This window comes from Enoplosus armatus, chromosome 6, assembly GCF_043641665.1.
Source record: "Enoplosus armatus isolate fEnoArm2 chromosome 6, fEnoArm2.hap1, whole genome shotgun sequence".
Taxonomy (NCBI): Eukaryota; Metazoa; Chordata; class Actinopteri; order Centrarchiformes; family Enoplosidae; genus Enoplosus; species Enoplosus armatus.
Window position 1 is genome coordinate 2,010,490 of NC_092185.1, and position 20,972 is coordinate 2,031,461.

Here is a 20,972-nt window from a genome sequence, read left to right on the forward strand (position 1 = left end):
AATGTTTAGTTGAAAATATATCATAGGTTTTTGAAATATGATACATTGCTATAGATTAAACTACCCAACAGTATCTAAAGTACTTCAAAGTAGCTCCACCTTGATGACCAACAATATTCATGCTATTGCAACACTAAAAATAATCCAATAGTATGATATATACAGTGAAACACTCTGAAAGAGGCCACTCTGCATGAGTACTTCTACTTTTGGAAAAAGTACATTTTACTGATAATTATACACATTTGCTTAAGTACAGGACTTTTACTTACCCAATAACATTTTTACTTAAGAATATGAGTACTTCCACCACTGTCCAGATCTCACTTAGTGTTACTGAGCCAATAACAATATCACAAAAAGTCTGTCATTTGATTCAGCTTTTAGAAAAAGAAAAAAAAAAACACATAATACTGTGCTATATGCCAGAGCTTTTATTAACAAACGGTATAAAACATAAGTTGCCAGCAAGACAAATGTAAACAGTGCATTTTACATGTAGAAATTCAAATCTTAATTTCCAAGCATATTAAAAGACTCTTTACAGAGGAAAAGCATTCACAGGGCAGCTTAGTTGAGGCACAGGTCAGACCAAGTCATACGGGGTATTCAATTGCGCGCCAACTGTGTAAAGAGGAGCAGTTCTCTTGTTTTGCAGCAAACATTTGGTAGTATGTGAACCAGTCCGCAAGTAAATGTGAAACCACAGCTACAGCAACGATGTAAAATATTCTCTATCCCTGTTAAATCCTTTCAAAACACACCGGATGAACAAAATTAGGTTTTCCTTTGTCTGTGAAAGGTTTACGTTTTGATTAAAAGAGGCAGAAAATGAAGCAACTGTGTACTTCACATGCACATAGCACCAGTTGAATTACATCCTTTCATAATACATTTTTAACTAGTCGATACCCACTCATTGAATCTGACCAGTTCCAGCATTAATGTCAATGGAAAGGCACTTGTGTTTAATGAAACAGTGAATGATAACTATAAACTTTGGTTTAGAAATGACACATTTGTGCAACAACCCACCACAAAGTATCATATTAAATATAATGTCAACACACAATATTATAGAAAAACATAGAGCCAATGCATGATGATAACAGTTCAGTAATGCAAGTAAACTGACAATAGGAAGCAGAAGTCGCCATCTTTAAATGGCTCAATGCTTTGTAAACAGGTTGAAAGTAGTCTAAAGGTCTGCGTTTGGCTCGTGTGTTCATATGAATATAAAATAAATAATTATACATATATATAAAAAAGATGCCCACCACCATTTGCCACTGCTTACAACAGCAGGGTTAACAAATCACTAATTTTTTGGATGCATTATTTCCACCATCAGTGTCAGTGACAAAAAGTATTAATGTCTTTTGCCAAGAGCAGCATTTTATTATCGTTTCAGCTCCCGACGTCTTTGGCCATTTCTCTCCAGACAAATCACATGAGGGCAGAGGATGCTGCTCTAAACACAAAGTCATACACATGCTTTGATGTGCACATTTACTGAAGGCACAAGGTGAAATCTCAGGCAACTGGAGGATCAATCGCTCAGATACAAACACAATCTCTCTTCTCCTTAAACGCTGCACCGGGTCAGAACAGAGTGGCGGCCTGCAGATTCGTCAGCCGTCTTTCCTAATCACTCTTGAAATTTGCTCCGTTCTTCTGCTCCCGCAGCTTCCTCCTCTGCAGGTACCCGGTGCGTTGCAGACGGTTCATCCTGGCTCCCAGGAAGATGACTAAGCTGCTCGGCACCAGCTTGGTGGTCACCCAACCCTGTGAGGAAAGAAACAGCACAACAAAAGAGGCGCATGGATTTATAATCAGTTTAAACTTTAAGGCTTTAATCTTTAATTAAATGATTTGGCTAAAAATCTTTTCCAAGACGTCTTGAAAAAGGTCAATTATATTAATTTGTAGGACCTGAACATTGTTTAAGTCAATCATGACGTACAGTACATCCAATGCTCCTAATTCGATATAATAATTGAATATAAAATGTCATTAAAAGTCATCAAGGGGCATTACAATTAAGACTAAACTATTAATCAGTAGTTAAGTCTAACATTTCATAACCAAGAGCAACATTGAAGTTTACTTAATGTATTCTTGGATAGGTTCAGTATTTTGAGGTTTCCACTTCTTACCATGACAGCGTGGGGGAAATAGCCATTGGTCTGGCTCTGCAGACCCACAGTGGCGAGCTCAGCTGCCACATAGCGCTCTGGAGTGGGCTTGTCCAGGGTGGGCTTCCTGATACGAGTCATTTTCGTGGCCACGAAGAAGGGCAGCACGCTCTGCAGGAAGACAAAGGGAAACAGTGTGAAATGGTCTTCAAGAACATCTAAAAACAATAAAAACCTTCCACAGTTTAAACAAAGTTCAAATAAAACGAATCCCTTGTTCTTCCTCAGGTTAGAATAAAGTGTCCCGTTTCCTCATTTAATTGACAAACTTCAGTTGTATGATAAGTTTTGAAATGATGGCAAATCGTGTCACCACCTGAGGAGGCTGACCAATGGCACTGTAAGATGCACTTAAAATACATGAATTCTTTGCTGTGAACTGGTCTGATGACTGGGGCTGTCGGGTGAAATTACACTCCGGCTTTGCTGAGGTGAAACTGCTGTACACGCTGCAACCACAAGGTGGCACATGAGCGACTGCTACAGAGGGTGCTAAAAACAGAACAAACAAGCTTCAAGTGGAATAACATTTTCAAAAATACCTCTGCTGTAAAAATGTATATCAGAGGCATCATTCATGCATGTGTATTTCTATGTATGTGTATATGCACTTCACTTCAGGTGGGACTGACTTGAGCAACAGTTTGGATTTTGTATTTTCTTTTAAATTTAATCTGGGAGGGAATTGAATTAGGAAGCATCAGATGGACAGATCTTATATATCCTTTTTTCAGAGTCTAAAGCAAAACTAATAAAAATGTATGGATCATGTTCCTCAATTATATGATTTCCATTTTTGTTAACCATTTTAAATTTAAAGCCACAGTCCAAACTTCGAGAAGACTGGGTCTGCAGTGGTGTGGTTTGTGCTACTGTCTCTCAGAGTTCGAGCAGGAAAACAATGTTGTTTCACAGTTCCCTCATCCTAGCATCTGCCTGGCTCAAAACACTTGACTGTCCTCACAACTGAGAACACATCCTTGGGCAAAACATCCTACGCAGGGAGGAGGACTCATCTCATCAGGTAACCCCCAACTTACCTGAATGATGATGCCCTGACGCCTGTACTCCTCCTGAAGGCCACGAGAGAAGAAATCCACAAAGGCCTGCACATAGAAAAGGATGAAAGATGGATTTTAAAATGTTGGTCTGTTATCACATCCTCCAAATGGGGCAAAAAAGGGGGGGGGGGTTGGCTTGATGAAAACAACTCAGTTTCCAGAGAGAATTCTTGCTTGTTTATGTATTTAAGTGACAGACAAATACAGGTGTTGCACATACCTTTGTGGAAGAATAGACTGTAAGCAGAGGGACGGGGTACATGCCGCTGGCAGAGGAGATGTTGAGGATAACTCCTTTGGACCTGAGAAAAACACAAGGTAGATTTAGATTTTGTCTGTGATGCCAAGACAACATTTAGGGCTGCAACGGTCACATTTCAGCGTTTTCACTGAATGAAATTCCTGGACTCAAAACTATTCCAGACGTTTCACGGTTCACTTCGGTCAAATAAAGTCAGTCTGCCGTAATCCTCAATTTCAACACTGCTGCCATAACAACACAATCTACATCACAGGGCTTTCCTGAAGATGTGAAGCACTGATCCAAGAACAGTGCAATACATTTATTTTCATAAAGTCCTTTTTGGCGGGCATTTCTGCTCAATTTGAAAGGACAATAGAGAGAGGCAGGAAAGGTGGATTCAAACCCTCTGCGGAAAGGACTCAGCCTCGATATGGTACGCACTCTACAAATCCACAAACTTTCAATGATTTTCCAGGCCAGTGGGAACCCTGTGTCTATACACATTCAGCACACTGACAAGTACACACAAAGTGACATTCCACACACTCAAACTAAAAACAGTGTGGTAGTGGCCGTGTGTGTTGCCATGGCAGCCTGTTGCTGCAGTGATGTAGTGGAGCGACGCTCCTGCCTCACACGGCACCAAATGTGCCTGCTCTGCTATTGGCCAGCAGGAGTCACATAGGAGCAGAGCAGCCAATCTGGTGGGAAGAGCACTTTGTGTGAATTGAAAGCTTGTCAGCATTGCGAACAAAGGAGGAGAGGAAAAGAGATGCAGTGATGGAAAAGGCTTGGTGAAGATTTCTTGTCCCCCTTCCTGATAGAAGAGTCACCTTTATAAAGTGTCATCTTCCAAAAACTGTTCTTGGAAAACAAACAAACAAAAAAAGGTTTCTGTTTAATTTGAGAGATTCCCTGTGCCACACTGCTTTATTCACGACACGGATATTCGACTGCAGTCATGTCGCAAAACATGGAAGCCCATCATTTAACTCACCTCTCAGCCATTCTGGGCAGCACCAGGCGGGTCATCTAAAAGAACAACAACACAAGCTCAGTTAACGGCAACCATCACACAAAAAACAATGACAAAAGTCAATAAGAGAAACAAGAGGAAAGAAGCAAAGAGTTTTATTTAAAAAAAAAAAACACAGACTAAAAGTAAGAGGGAGAGAGAGAGACAGGCAGAGACCGGCAGAGAGAGAGTTGCGTGGGTGGCGAGTACAGACAGCGTTGGTGTAGTCCACCGTTGCTTTGGGAACAACTGAGACACTGCAGGTACCATGGTAGAAACAGCAGAAGAGGAGAAAGAAAAAAGAAGAGAAGGAGAAGAACAAAAAGGGGGAAAAGTGAGGAGGAAAGATTCCCACGGATCAACTTTAAACAAACACTTGGGACGAGATATAAATATGTAGTTTGTGATGACTGAATATTTCCTCCCTGAAGAGCAAAAGTGGGCACGACAGAGAAACTTACCTGGCACACTGAGGTCATGTTGACGTTGATCATATTTGTGATAAACTGAAACAGAAGGCACCGGTCAGCTAAACACTCACGTATAGAATGATATGTTCACACAGCAGAGAGGAAGGAAGCAGGTGATGGGCAGAGATGAAATAAGTAAACTCACATTGTCCAGATCAGGAATATGGAGGTAGTACTCAGGATAGGGGTAGGACACACCAACATTATTCACTGTTGAAGAGAAACAAAAGGAAAATAAGCAATTATTCTACTGTTTTCACAGAATAACCTGATGATGGATTTATCAAACTAGCTTAAAACTTCTACCATAAGGTGGCAGCAAAAGCAAACAAGATAGAAACCGGCATTTCCTCCTCACTAGACACAGCCACACCTCACAACCAGTGGAGCACAATTGGCATCATAAAAAAGGACAAAGAGTTCCTTAAATGTTCAACTTAAAAGTACAATGTGAACTCTTCAGTCTAAACGTCTGAAATGTAGACCGACAGCTGGAATTTTACTGCATCTGTGTTATTAAGATGCACTAAAATTCCAGCTGTCAGAGTCGAGATATCTGTGTCAAAATTGTGTTTTCTGAAAAGTCTCTAAAGCTCGGACTTTTAAAAAGATGCATGCCTCAAAAACATTTTTCATGCACAAAAAAAAAAAGAGAATTCATCCTTTGGGTTCTCCTTCAGTACGATGTCATGATTATTCAACCAGACCTTAAACATGACCTCAGTCAACAAAGTGCACACTGCAGTCAGTTCAAGCATCTAAATGTTGTGACTTTAAAACAGAGGTTACTCTGTTACTGTTCAGAGAGAATCAGATCACACCACCTTACATTGAAACACACCCTTCAACCTCAAAATTATTTTGAATACTAATGACTCTACAAACGTCTCACCTCCTGCTGTGAACACAATGCATTTCATGCTGCTTGAATATACAAAGCAAGTGAATGTCAAATATTTATTGTTCAGTAATGTAGGTTTTGTCTTGTACTGTCACTTAGGATCTTCTCATCTTCTCATCTTCTTCCAGATATGTCGACATGCAAATGGTGCCTGTAAGTCATCCCTGGACGGAGCGCTAGGATGGATGAACACACCGACTTAAAATCAGCTCTTACCAAGAACACCAATCTCTAGACCAGTCAGCCCCGCCTCGATCTTGGAGTAGATGTCTGCCTTTCCAAAGTCCACTGCAATGGTCCTGGTCTTCACTTTATACTGCTCCTCTGTGAAGGGAGAAACAAGTGTCCATTAATCACAACATTTTAAAATGATATCTGTGCACGGCAATGGAGCAATGAAAGTTATATTGTACAGTTGTGATATCATCAAAGCTCAAAAGGACGCATGTTTAAGATCATTCATCTTCAATCATGCATTCAGTGTGTCACAAGTCAGCCAGCATTACATGGCCCAACAACAGAGCAATCCCCCGTTTCAAAACCCTGGATTCATTCAAATGAATGGAGCATGCAGCCAGTCACTGGCAGACTTGAACTGAAGAGGGCACTGCGTACCAACAAACCAGCCGAGCGATCTTGTCCCCCTCCCCTCCTCCCTCCACTCCCTCGTCATGTTTGACGCGCCTACTGCAATTAGAATTTATTGTCCAAAGACTCGTTTAGCTGATAGGTGGCGGGGGGAGTTATAAGAGGAAAATTCCTGGGATGTGCCTCGGTAAAGTGTGTCAGTGTATGTTCAGAGTTGAGACAAGATAAACAGGAGGGGGGGGGATGTGAGGTGAGTGTGAGTGATGGAGCCTCCCTGCAATGTATATCCAGTTCAGATTGTTTATTAGTGATCACAACCACTGTGAGTCCGTGTAAAAGAAAATGATAAAAGCAGCTTCGGAGATGGTGGCAAAGAAGCAGAAATAATAAGGCTGAGGTTGCCAAATTGGAGACGTAATTTAGGGTTGCCAGGTAGGTGCGATCAAGAGTCAAATGAGATGCTTGCAGGAGAAACATTTACGACAATGAAATTATAGGTGGGACAGGTTGGGTTGCCGGGTTACATGCTAAGGAGGGCGGTTTTGTCAGACTAATCGTGAGGGAGGAGTGCCAGAGTTTGGCACGCCGCACCTTGCTCGTGACTACCCATCAGCCCCCTCTGTGGACTTGAAGCACGACAGGGGAAATTGCGCTGTGGGATACGTCAGAGACAGATGGAAAGAGAGCGAGTCAGGGAGAGGGCACTATTTGAACAGGAGGGGGGGGCCCTCACCATTCAGTCTCTGTTAAAATCTGGACACAGGCCAGCAAGGAAAAGAAAAAAAGTTTTTCCTTTCAAATGGACGCTCATTTTCTATTGGTTTGTTCATTCTGTGCAGACTTGAATGAGGAAAGCCTGGCTTGTTTTTAAACTAGGAGCAGGTTTCTTCAGGCCAGATATTTAATCTGGATCTTCACACTAACTGTGAGGCCGTAAAAACACAGCCTGCTTTGTTGGCTGCATGTTTTCCAATTCACCTGCACTCAAACAGAACAAAAGGCATGACTTGGCAGGATGCAAAGGAGTGTGAAAAAAAAAAAAATGGTATTTAGGGAATAAATGTGAATAGTGAAACTACTCACAGAATGACAAAACAGCAGAAGTTTATTTTAGATGTTTCACTCTGTGTTGCAACAAAAAGATGCAGATCTACTAACTTTCCTAACTCGTATTTGTCCTCAGGACAGACGCAGTGATTATTTTCAGGCCTGGGAAACCCTGTAGCCGACGGGGTGGGAGGTTGCGCGTCACTGGCTGCCCCTACACACATCCTCTTCAGCCCACTCACTGTGCTCTCAACCCCGAACAGGTTTCCATGATGTTCTGCACACACACACACTTACCAAGTGACCTGGCCACGTCATCCAGCTTGTCCTGGGAGCGACTGATCAACATCATGGCAAATCCTCGACGAGCCAGCTAGAAAGGAAATACCCGTTAGTAACAGATCAAGTTTGACTATATTGAGGGCAACGTCTTATAACTACAACTACAGATGGCAATTTTTAATTTCAGTATCCAGAAATCACATATTTTTGTCTCACTGCTGTGCATCGAGCAAATCTGCTTGTGCAATTCGAATTATTTGAAATGATGTGCTTAAGAGCACAGAGGTGGATTCATCATGTTGCATGTGAGAGCAGCAGTCACGTCGAGCGCTTCTACATAACCAGTAACATGCCTACAAACCCTGCATGACGTAATACACTGGATAAAATGGTGGCCTAGCGTTGCGTGACAAGCGGCTAGCTCCACTGTAGCACCAACAGCAACAGCATGAGTCAAAGGTCCTACATGACTACATTATACAGCCAGCACACCCACACAAGTATGGGCAAACACGTGGCAGGGTAGCCCCTATTCAACGTGTGCTTGTTACCTCCGTATGAGCCCTTGTTGACGAGCCTGTATTGAAGTAAGTGTGTGTGTGTGTGTGTGTGTGTGTGTGTGGCCTACGAGCGAACACGGTGTGTCTGTGTGTATGCATGAGTCACAGCTTTTCCATGAAAGAAATAAATAAAAAAAGGGTCCAGGAGCCTCACCTCCTCCGCATAGGATTTCCCGATTCCATCCGTGGCTCCCGTCACAACTGGAGAGAGACAGAAGAAAGAGAGGTTGGTTGGAGGTTGGTATAGGTTCTCTTCACAACACTCACATGATATGTAACCGGGCGAGGGTCAAGTCAATTTCTGTTCAACTAATGAGGGAGTAGCTGTTCTTCAAGGCCCCCCCAAAAGTAAAAAAAAAAAGAAAATCCCAGAATGGTTCATCTTCCTTGAGAGTAGTTGATCTGAAAGAAACCATGGCTCCACTTCTTATTGTGCATCTTGGTAAACTTACTCCAACCCTGTCAAATGCCCTCAAAGTCACATTACATCAGCAACACAACAAGTCACGCTGCACTGACTCATTACTCTAGCACATCCAACAATCTTCACGGTTTCTGTTATCTTTGCATCTTGCGACAGTCGCACATGAAAACACACACACAAAGATATGATCCTCTTTGTTCAGAGGCTTACGACACAGCTTCACATCAGGTTTGACCACTTCCAGCTCAGAGCTTTAGGAGTTTAGCCCGTGGCTCTTCACATGTGACAGACGGGACAATCGCATGAAGGCTTTCATCACGTTAAGCAAATCCGTTGGTGGACACACCCGGCAATACTATTCACCTGCTATTTAGGAAAGGCTCTCTCTCAGCTCTACAATGACAACTTTTTCCCCATGAGTCAAATAGCGTTTTCTTTTGGATGAGATGCTTACAGGGTGTCCATTCTCAAAGTGCACCCAAAAGAGAGCGTGCAGGACGATTTTGGAGCAGAGATGCATATAATACAACCCAAGATAGAATAGATAGGAGTCAAATCACAAAGATTACGCTACAAAGACAAAAAAGGGACGGAGATTGTAAAGAGGCCGAGATAAGATGGTATAGATTGAAGCAGAACAAAGACAGAAGGCAGTATAGGATTCACAAAGCCCTCAACACCCACTGACACCTCACAGGAAGCAGCTCCTGTGACGCAAGACAATATGATTTTCTTTTTTTTTTTTTTTTTTTGCACATGAACGCAGTCTTGAATCACTTTAGTATACTGGCTAATCCGATTGGAAAGGTTAAATCAAGTGTATCTGTAGTTCTGCAGGACTGAGGACGGACCACAACAGTTTGGTAAAAGCGGAGGAAAGATTTCATAGAAGCACAACAAAAGATGGTGAAGTGGCCGCAGCGTGGGGAGACGAAGACACGGAGAGGAGCTGATGTTCTTCTTGTGTTCAGAGTTCTCCTCACCTTGTCAAGCAAGCAGGGCTATTTTTAAACCTTCACTGCCCATCAACCCCAGCTCCTTCTTGACTGACGGAGGATGGAAGGAGGAAGGGAAAGAAGAACAAGGGAGGTGGAGTAACGGACACAAATCAAACAACAAAAAGGGTGGTGGTGGTGAGGAGGGATTGAGGGTACTCACATATATACACGCACACACATAGTTGTGCATCATGAATATGTTATTAGCAAAGCTTGATGAAAGATTAATAGAGGTAGAGGACATTCTCTGGCAAAGAGCTGGAGAGCAGGAAAAAGAGACAAGATGAGAGAGGGGATGCAGAGAGGAGGGAGTGATGACGAACATGGAGCAGGAGAAAGGAGGAGGGTGAGGTGGGGTAGAGAGGGTGGGGGGGGGGACGGGGGGTGAGGAGGGATCCTAGGGGCGGCTAAAAATAGAACTGGAGCGAAGCAAGAGAGCGAATGAGTGAAGGAGAAAGAGACAGAATAGAGATGGCAGTGGAGGAGAGGAGGAGGGGGGGGGGGCAAGTGAGTGAATGAGAGAAGAGGAGGGAGAGCGAGAGAGAGAGAGAGTAGCACAAAGTCAAAAGTGAAAAGAGAGCAGAATCCCTGGTTATTTTTAAACCTCCCCCGTGTTAAGAATGAAATGCTCCGTGGCAGAAAAGCCTCAATGGGTCCGGGCTGTACCAAACCGGGCTCTCGCTGCAGATGCAGGTGGGGGCAAACAGAGGCAGGGAGACGCTTCACTCGCTGCAAAGTAAAATGGCTGAGGGGGGAAAAAAAAAAAAAAAAGACAACAACCACCTCGACATAAAAGTCTCTTTTTCCTAATATAATCTAGAGAAGTGACTACAGCTTACTGGTTTTAATGAACTACAGGGCTCATATTCTACACACACCCACCACACAGATGCCAAAATGACACTGGAAATATTACATATCATGGCTGGCAGGTGAAAACCACATCTATTACACACTGTAAAAATCTTTTCAGGCGACAATCATGCAAGTGTAGAGTTTATCTGATGAGCGTAGAAGGAGTGTAACGAACACAAAAGGAGAGGAAACAAATCTACACGACTGGAGTTACAAGGTTGCTAGATGGCAACAGCACGACAAGCTCGGAGACATCTTGTACCAACAGGTGAAGAAAAGACCTACGATTCTTCTCTAACCAGGCCTCACATACCTTCGAGGAAGAAATGACAGACAGTGTCAGCTGAAACTCACAACTAGAAAGAACAAAAAAAAAGACAACACACGTAGAACACAACAAGGGGAGCCTCGAGGCACCGGCCACATTCCTGTCACATGGGACAACACGTAAACCACACAGAAAGGCAGCTGGGACGCATGCCGTTCACCTGCGTGCCTGAGTTTCTGCACCTGGTGTGAGAATGTGTGCAGCATCACAGTTTCAGCTTCAGCCCTTGTGGAGGAGAGAGCGTGCAAGAATGTATTATGTGATTAAAATGCAGGTGCAGCATCACCTTTTGAACTTAGACATGACAGTAAAGAACAAAAGGTACTTAGCGGTGTGTGTGTGTGTGTGTGTGTGTGTGTGTTCAGGCTATGCATACTATTCATCATTCATTTACCATTCATGAAATCTAAAAAAAAAAAAAAAGGACGAGGGCTTTGATTGGCTCATCACTAAACAACGACTAAAATCCTTCCTGTTAGCATTTCGAGTGGAAAACCTCTGCCGGTCTGTGCCATTGGAATTAGTGGAGATGCTGCTGTCAGCCAATCAGGGCTGTGGATTTGTTTGTTTGTGAATAATCCCTCCATCAACTAAAGAAATGTGAACAGCTGGATGAAACAAAGAGAGAAATAAACTCAGAACATCAGAACTCAGGAATGATTGCCATCGCCACTAAGGACTCCACTGTGCATTTGTCTACCAACCCCCTCCTTCCCCAGGCCTAATGCCCCCTCCCCACATCCCTCCCAAATCCTCGTGCTTTACTTATGAATGACTACACTCCTCCCACTCATTATATAAAAGTACCATTTTCTCAATAAACGTTGTCTAGGGAGTGAGTGAGAGTGCAGTGTGTGTTTATGTGTGTGTGTAACAAGGCGGGGGGGGGGGGCTGGTACAGTGGGACGAGGACACGGAGTTTCTCTCGAGTCTTAATACATTTCCTTTTTCCATCTGAGTTGCTATCAGCCATCATTAGTGCAACGAATACAAGAACAAAGAAAGTATTCTGGGAAATTCTAAGCCAAGTAACCGATAATAATTCAGGGATTTATGGGGAAAAAAAGACAAGAAATTATCATGAAATTTGATGCCAATTGTTTCACCTATAATCATCATCATCATCACTGAAGGGTTGCCTTCAATGATGAAGAGACACTGCGGAAATAAGAGGAAATATAAGTCAAATATAATTCAACTCTTCAACTGATGTACAAACAGAACACAATGTCCAAAAATACCACTGTTCAGTTCAGCCACACACACACACACACACACAGATTTAATTCCCCTCACGTGAGCAACGCATTACATGTGTGACACACACAGATGTAATGTAACAAAAAGGGTCTACGCAAGCAAGCACGTGACTGACAGCAGCACTACTGACGCTCGGGAGACGCACACACACCGACAACAAAAGGTGAGTGTTGATGGGGCAGCCAGGCACCACAGCGAAGAGCACAATGACATAAAATGTGACAGAGATTTCTGAGACCGTGTGAATCCATGAACGTATGCGTGTGTGTGTGTGTGTGTGTGCACTGCTGCCTTTCATTCATTCCCAGCAACACCGCTCTGAACCCAGTTTCCCCCATTTCAACGCCTCTGAGAGAACTGGTCCACCATGCTGGCTCTGAAGCGCCCTGACGGGGGCGCATTTGCGCCGCAGCTCTGCTGTGCTTAATACTGCACATCACGTCCAGAGGTATTGACATCCCCCAGCCTTTTCTGTCTCCCTCCCTCCCTCCCTCCTCAGCAGTGGAGCAGCCCCTGCCTGCTCACTATTCCGAAGGTCTAAAAAAAGCAGCAGGAGGAGTAAAAATAGCAGCGCGGCTGCACTGCCTCGTCTGGGAGCTGCCTGCCTGCCTGCCTGCCTGCCTGCCTGCCTGCCGCAGCACCTGAATACCAACAAGATCCCCCACCACCATCATCATCACCACGACGACCAGGCTGCTGCTGCTGCTGCTGCTGCTGCTGCTGCTGCATCCTTAGCCCTCCACCTAAAGCCCAGATGCCAGCATGAGTACTGCAGGCTGGGAGAAAAAAAACCCCCAGAACATCTGATCTGATGAGCAGTGGAAAAAGAACAGGGCGACCACGAAGCTCTAACTGCTGATACTCGTGAAAAATCTTTGATTCAGATTGACGTGGGCTGCATGAGAAGGCACGTGTGTGAGGATGAGCAGCTGACATTAAAAAAGACAAAAGAAAACCTCAAATCTTTATGAATATGGAGAGTCAGATTTCTATTCATTCACTGATTATTGGCTCTGGAGATGAAGGTGTGCTGATCTAGTGTTCAGTTGTAGAGAAAGCTGGCATGGTTTTGACTTTGTTTTTGTTTTTTTGGAAGATTCAACTTCCTATGCAAAGAGAGCGAGACAGAACTAAAATGATCGCAAAAAACCCCTCCCCCCTCAACCCTCCCCACCACCAAATCCCCAATTAAGATTCTCAGTGAGGAGAGACTGCGGTCCTTGTATGCCCCGCTCTCGTTACGTACTGTTATGTAATCTGTCGCACCCCAAACTCGCCTATCAACGAGCAGCCCCTCCTACCTCAGAGGGAGAAAAAGAAAATGATGGGGAGGGAGGGAGGGAGGGATGCAGCAGAAGATCCAAAAGACAGCACCACCACCCCCCACCCCCACCCCCACCCAAACACACACCCCATTCTCCATCCGCCCACCTTCTACATTCAAACACACACACACACACTGCTTTAAATAGCAGGGGAGGAAAGTCACATGGGTAATATAAAAGTCGACAAAAATAAAGCTTGATCGGGCCGGGGGAGAAACGAGGGGAGGGAGGGTGAGACGGAGAAAGAGAGAAAAAGAGAACATGTACTTCAGAGCTGCCCAAGATAGAACCAGCATCTATATTTGGGTACAGAGCAGAAATAGTCGCGTCCCCCTCCCTCCTCCAGTCACATGCCTTGTTTTAAAAAAAAAAATCAATATTTTCCTTCACCACAACTATTTGGATTGCGACAAGGTGATTTTTGAGCAGGAAGCAAACTTTGATATTTGACCGTGTGCCGTTAAGGACAGACTGTACTGTGTGGAGGTTTTCATTTCAAAAGGAAGCCTTCAGCAGGTGATTTCACTCTATCAGTCCGTCCTCTCCGGCTGAAGGTGTTAATCAGTGAAATCACCTGCTGGAGTCTCGGCCGGTGAACCCGCATACGGCTGCATGACTGACCAGGTCTATTGTACCATTTACATCCCTAACATTTGTGGAGTTCATCTACAAAACGTAATGATACTTTTAAAAAAGGTAACTTGTATTCAAAAGACTCGTGTCCTGAAACATGTCTTGGCAACAAATACACCTGCATCCATGATGTCATGTTATGCTGCTGATTTCTACTCTGAACAGACAGTTCATCCATTAAGGGTTTCTACTTATCAGCTTACAGCCAAATCACATCACAAACTATAAATAACCACACAGCAAAAACAAAGTTCTAAAGCGACATAAAGCTCTTGCACACCAGCGTTCTTATGCACGAGTTTGTCCAAACTTGTATTACGTGAAAGATGTTGCTTGTATCTTCTACTGAGGTTAGGTGACGACATCACACATTCTTCTTTGCAGGTTCGTCCAAGAATGACTGACGCAAACACCTCAAAGTACATTTCAATAGATACTCACAACTGAACAACCTGCCTTTCTGGCATGTTGGACTGCAACCAATGCAGCAAGGTATCACTGTACACGAGGCAATAAACCACAGACTCCAAATATGCTGGTGGTCCAGTATTGTGTGTTTAGATCACTGAGCAGCTACTGTACACGACGCCTTGGAACTTGGATTACGTTAAACAAAGCTCATAGTAAGAACGCATGGTTTAAAAAGGCCCAATGTGCACATAACAACAGAGAGGTATTTTAAGAGGTGCTGGTGCTTCAACTTGGAATAGTTTGTGAAAAGGGTCCATTTCTGGGAACGCATCACATTTATCTGCAACTATTTTAGTAATGAATCAAATTATTTTTCAAGCAAAAATATCAAACATTCCCCGTTTCCAGCTTCTCCAACTGTGAGGATTTGTGGCTTTTCTTTGCCGATGAGAGTAAACCCGATTATCTTTGGGTTTTACACACCAGCAATCTGAAGATGTCATTATGGGCATTTGGAAATTGTATAGGCATTAGGAATATAATCGGCTGATTAATTAACAATGAAATAATCATTTGTTGCAGGCCTAGACCTCATCTTTCGTTTAAAGAAAGTTAAAAATAATGACCAACGTCAATCACAAGTTACTGGATCCAGAAATGACGTCTTAAACTGTTCATGTCGTCTCAGCGGTAACAAATAATTTTAGAAAATATGACAAAGAAAAGCATCATCTTAGTGTTTGTGAAGCTACAGTATTAAGAGTTAAACATTACAAATAGATGTCTTTCTTGCATGTTGAATTGGAGAACAAACTGAATGGGGGGGGGGGGGGGGGGGTCACAGGACACTGAGAAGGAGTTAGATGAGCTAAAGGGAGACGGATGGAGAATGTGAGAAAAATGAAACTGAGACGAGAACATCCTCAGAGGAAGATGGTACTGTAGCCTCAAAGAGAGTGCAAACAGATGCACACACTGGCTGGATGGGGAGCTGGGTGAGATGGAGCAGGGGTGGGGGTGGAGGGAGGGGGGGGGGGTGCGAAGAGCTTGAAATGAGGGAGATGCAGAGGATTTTTTTTTTTTTTTTTTTTTTTACCCAGCATCCCCGGCTCCAGCACGTGTCACAGAGCGTGTTCATCACATGAACAGCAGTGTTCTCTCTCTCCGCCCACACACACACACACACACACACACACTCTCACTCATACAAAGCACTAGGGGGAAGCACATTCACAAGGATGAAGTGGAGACCCTGCCTCAGTTGAAACACACACGGACAACTTTCATTCACATATGTGCATTTTACTGTGAATGAAGCCTAATTCCTATTCATAAAAAACCAACTGAAAATGATTCTCTCATAATTAACACCGCTCTTTAACTCCGGTTGGCCCGCAGCTTGTGTTACTAAACTCGCACGCCTTGAATGTTTATTCCTGGAGCCGAATCAAACTCAACTAAATTCTTGCGTAAGTGCTGACCCAAGTCTTTGTCACTCTTGTGCTGTCCTGATGAATGGCTGCATCCGTCTTATATAATGGGACCATTTTCTCAATAAACTCTAATGTCAAAAAGGGAGGAGGGGGCACTTCCAGGGCGCATGTCACATCACTACCCACCCACCCCCCTTGCAAAAAGCTCCCTTTGGTCTAATTGACTTCCCTATAATGGAGTTTTACTCACACGCAACAGAACAGACACTGGCTCCCTTATATAATAAGGGATGCTGGGGGCTAAGAGGGGAGTGAGCGGAGAGGAGAAAACTGGGCACTGCCACACGTTAGAGTGAAAAGCTGCTCCACTGGAAATAAATAGCATAAATATTGAACACTGCATCATAACAAAAAACTGCAAAAACATCATGAAATACTAGAAAGAGCATTTAGAAATGTTAACTCAATGACTAAATGCATTTTTGAAATCCAGATTTATGCACACTGCTAACAAAAACTGTAGGATCTCCCCTTTTTTCTGCAGGTCTTTTCCAGAGAAAGACTAAAAATGTGTCGTGCTCTGAAAGAACTGCCATTCCTTCGCTCAATGTTTAAAAAAAAAAGAAAGAAAAACGGAGCTGCAGACATGGATTGAGCTGGCAGGGAGGGTGCACAGTGCAGCAGAGAGGCTGGGGAAGCCGCCTTCTCCCATGCTGCAGTGCTCCTCTTCTACCACTAGGAGTCTCATCCACTGAGGGGAAGACCAGTCATTGGCAGAGGAACTCCAGAGAAATCCCTGCTCTGCTCTGCATGAGAGAGCTGCAGAGCTTCAGCCCAACACAAGACACAAAGATGTACATGAAAAGCTCTCCACCAAGAATTTAAAAAACAAACAAACTTAAAATACCAATTTCCTTTACTTGCAAAGGGAGGAGGGATTAACTCTTATCTGGCCTTGTTTTCGTGGTTGTTGGGCAAACTTCAGCACACACTCAAACCTGTCTGACCAGGAAATACCAGTCGCCTCCTGTGTTGTGAGAGCTGGACTGTAAAAAGCACATGCTTAAAGGATGAGCCAAGTCATCAAACGTGGCACGTTGTTTTCTAGAAAGCACGTCAGTCTAAGAATGTCATTTCTTGGAGTGATCGTTTACTGGTTGTTTGACTAGCAAACCTGTTCACATAGTCACATAAATTCAACTAAAGTCAGTCATTTCAAGTCTAAATACAAACCTTATTGAGTCCAACAACGGTTATTTAAAATCATGCATTTAAAAATGACAACACCTCAATTCAGGTGACGTATCACACGAAGAAGCATACACACAGACGCTTTATATCAGTGATTATTAGCTGCCATGGATACACGAGTTGAAGGTTTGTGCAAAACCTTAACCTGCACTGTGATGCAACTGCACAGCTCTGATTCAGGGGAGATGTGGAGGAAAAAAAGGTAAAATGATTGAAGATTGGAGCAGCTAGACACTACAGCTCAACAGGACTCCACATATTACTCTCCTGCTGCTTATTGTGCATTAAAATAAAGAGACAACTACGAGCCTGTTCAAGCGTTAGAGGCTGAACTTGTTGCAACAGGTGCTTCAGTGAAAAGGTGGAGACAAGGAGTCGCACCTCTTGACGTGTGGAAAGGAAATCACACCACTGCCTAACCTGGTCAGACCTGCACATCTGGTACAACCAGCTGAGGACACACACACACACACACACCCACCTCACCCCCCCACCCCCACCCCCACCTCCACCCCCCCTCTGCCATGGCTCCAACTGTTGTGATTGGTAATGAAAGCCAGACTTGTCAGACTGGTGGCAGCAACTGGTTTCAGGGAGTGGCATACAAGAATAAATGTGGCTGGTGTGGAGAGGTATATTGTTTAGCCTTAGTTGAATAACCATCCTTTCTAAAAAGGTTTCTTTAATTTAAAACATTTCTAAAAACACTGATCCTACAGCATCACAGGGATTACATGTGACCCTTTATGAAACCTCTAAGAAAGCTTCTTTACTGCACCACAAATGAGCAGGAGGAATCATTTTTGGTGTAAGTGCAAGAAGGAAACCTCTAATGCGAAGTTAGAGCTACATAAGACAAGATACTGGGGGTGCTGGAGGTGGAGTGAATGGGGAGGAGGAGGAGGAGGAGGAGGAGGGGGTGACAATTTCTATATGACCAATGGATGACGAGGCGATGAACAAGCGCATGACTCATCGGTGTGCACCGGTATTCCTCCGCATATTCCAGCAGAATCACTAAAAAAGGTACATTAGTCATTCCTAAAGGCACCCTACCTTTGCGTCATGTGTTTTTCATCCCCTCTTATGGCATCAATTAAACACCCCATTCATAAAAAAAAAGAAGACGATTTGTAGGCAAAGTGCGTCACGATGCAGATACACATCTGGGTTATTGAAGAAAAAAAAAAAAAGACATATCATCCGGGTCGCCTGGTTTTTGGGGTGTTAAAGAGATTATCAACCTATCCCGATGCGAAGGGGAGCGCTCGGCTGATTGCGCAGCAAGAGGCTCCAGACGCAGCAGTCTTCTCCAAATAAGAGACTGGAGAAGTGGGTCAAGCCATGGCAGGGCGATTCCTGAGAGACTAGTCTCTACCAGACCAAAATACACTTCGATTTGACAGGGGGGGCTCGCTCCTGTTTGGCCAAGCACGTTGTGAAAAGTATATCACAGAGTCAAATCCAATTAAAGACGTTTTAATCTCATCCAAGCAGATGTAGACAAGGAAATGTGACAAGCAATGACTGGAAAGACACCGACGACAGAAACAAAAGCATGACAAAAAAACAGCGCCTGAATACATCAATGCACAAAGTGAGCGGACAGATCGTCAACACGAGAGTCACACTGTGGGACAAACTACCGATGAGAAAAGCTGTGGAAATGATCGAGATGTAGGTCACGTTTTAATTGGGCATATGGGTTTGTCATACATCATGCGGATGGGCTAATGTGGTTCAGTAGTGCGCTGGCTGAGAGCTCACCCACATAAAACAGCTCTCTGAAAAGTGCGCATAGCCTGCGCAATTTGGCTCCTGGCTCACCAATGTGGGGCATCCCCCTGCCGCTCCAAATGTGGGTGAAAACGCTGACTGGAGCTGGCAGCAGACGGTGCTGTGTTTGACGCGGGGAAAAAAAAAGCCAATTGAGCTAATAAGGAGCATTATCTTGTCAGTCAATCAGCTGCTTACCTGCGTTTGTTACGCAACACCAGCCTCCCCTTGAATTAAGGCACAAAAAACGCACCGGAATGCAGCTCTTCTTTGTGCCAAAGTGAAGTTTGAGCTCACTAACCTAATTCTGGTGTTTGCACGTCGGCTCCACCTGCCTACCTCTGAGCTGCCCTCTTCGTGACCGTGATGTAGGTGGCGTGGAAATTGATGTGACCCAACTCACCTGCCCATTTGCCCAGCTTCGGAGACAGCAGCTGCCCGTTTCCCAAGACCCAGATCCTAATGCCTGAGAGCAGCCTGTAGAGCAGCCACAGCGCCAGGGAGGCCACAGCGAACGCGCCGACCCAGAAGAGAGGCGTCTCGGCCCTGCGGAGCGTCTCCTCAACGTTCATCCAGTTCATGGCAGCGGCTCCCGGTGACTCGGCGTGTGTGAGAGTGTGTGTGTGGAGACCTCAATTTTAGGCAATGTGCTCTAATTTCCAAGCCACAACGTGAGAGAGAGTCCCTTTATAAGGAGGTTGTAGCATCACACACACTCCCCCAACTCCCCCAACACTTGTCTAGCCTGATTTAAAGTGCACCGCCCACCTCCTACTCCGCCCCGCCCCCCCCTTCTCTGCTCTGGCTGCAGTAGCTGTCTCTCGGCCGATCCGCCGCGCCGGTTGGTGCATTTGCATGTCAATCAAGTCCAGAGCTTCCCCCATTCATTCGATTTTCTGTATGAAGCAGGGTGGGTCAAAGGGAGACCGGGATGAGGAGCGATTGGGCAAACATTACGGCAGCCACCATCCGGAGGCTGTCATTGGCTCTCGCCAGAGCAGGTTTGTCGGTTTCAGTCAGGATTATGAAACCCTCCAAACCCACGCTTTCGGAAAAAAACTGCCCACACCACTTTATGAATGAAAGGATGCTCTCATTGGTGAAAGATGTGCGCGTCCTCCCGCCCCTTGGAGAGTGCTTGGAGACAGTTTATTGGCGAGAGGGATGCCAGTCTGTGAGGTCAGCCTGCTCCCACCTAGACATGAGTCACTCGTCTATTTTAGGTATTCTGCCTGCATCATACTGCCGATAACCACCGAAACACGAGCAAGCGGGTGCAGTGAAGCATCTTAGCGCACAGATTCCTCCGTGTTGCGCCAGATTACTCCTCCACACTCGCCTCTGCCGCAACACGCGCGACTACAGGCGCCCCAGGAGGAAGAAAACTACAATCCCCAGCCACACTCTCGCTTTTCAGACACTCTCGCGAGATTGTCCCCATCGTAGTAAGTTCCTCATCCCAAACACTGAGGAGGGGGGGAGGAGATGTGGTGTGTGTGTTACATAAACACTGAGACAGGCATGTGAATTTCCACAGCTTTATTTTGAACTTTTTTTGAACATTTCATGCACATGAATAAACCAGTCATGCTTACAGACGCTGGAGGTTTCAGCACAACCGGCTGTCACGATGTTCTGCTCAGCAGTACGTGCTCTCTGTTCCCCTCTCCGACCCACAAGGCTATTTGCAACAGCATTTTTAGTCTCCAACACCCCCCCCCCCCCCCCCCCCCCCATCCCCTCCTCATCTGCCGCCATGCTCTCAGTCTCTCTCTCTCTCTCTCACATCCAAACTAAACATGAAATTCTGACAAACCGAGGCTCTGTGGCACAAAGCAAAGCATGTCATGTACTCAGCAGAGGGACGAGAGTATAAAACTGTGTCTGCACGCTGACAGTCATCATGCAGCTGCTC

At 44.6% G+C, this 20,972-nt stretch overlaps 1 protein-coding gene across 1 annotated transcript; it reads right to left on the reverse strand.

The window, feature by feature from the left end:
* Window positions 1–419: 419 nt before the first annotated feature.
* hsd17b12a (hydroxysteroid (17-beta) dehydrogenase 12a) lies at window positions 420–19,681 on the reverse strand. The gene is made up of 11 exons (XM_070907034.1): window positions 19,461–19,681; window positions 8,518–8,564; window positions 7,819–7,894; window positions 6,103–6,210; window positions 5,131–5,195; window positions 4,977–5,021; window positions 4,498–4,532; window positions 3,477–3,558; window positions 3,236–3,301; window positions 2,157–2,306; window positions 420–1,785 (listed from the first exon to the last, which is right to left on the reverse strand). Exons 1-11 carry the CDS (start codon window positions 19,636–19,638, stop codon window positions 1,645–1,647), a joined length of 993 nt encoding a protein of 330 aa, XP_070763135.1. The 5' UTR covers window positions 19,639–19,681; the 3' UTR covers window positions 420–1,644.
* Between the last annotated feature and the right edge of the window lie 1,291 nt (window positions 19,682–20,972).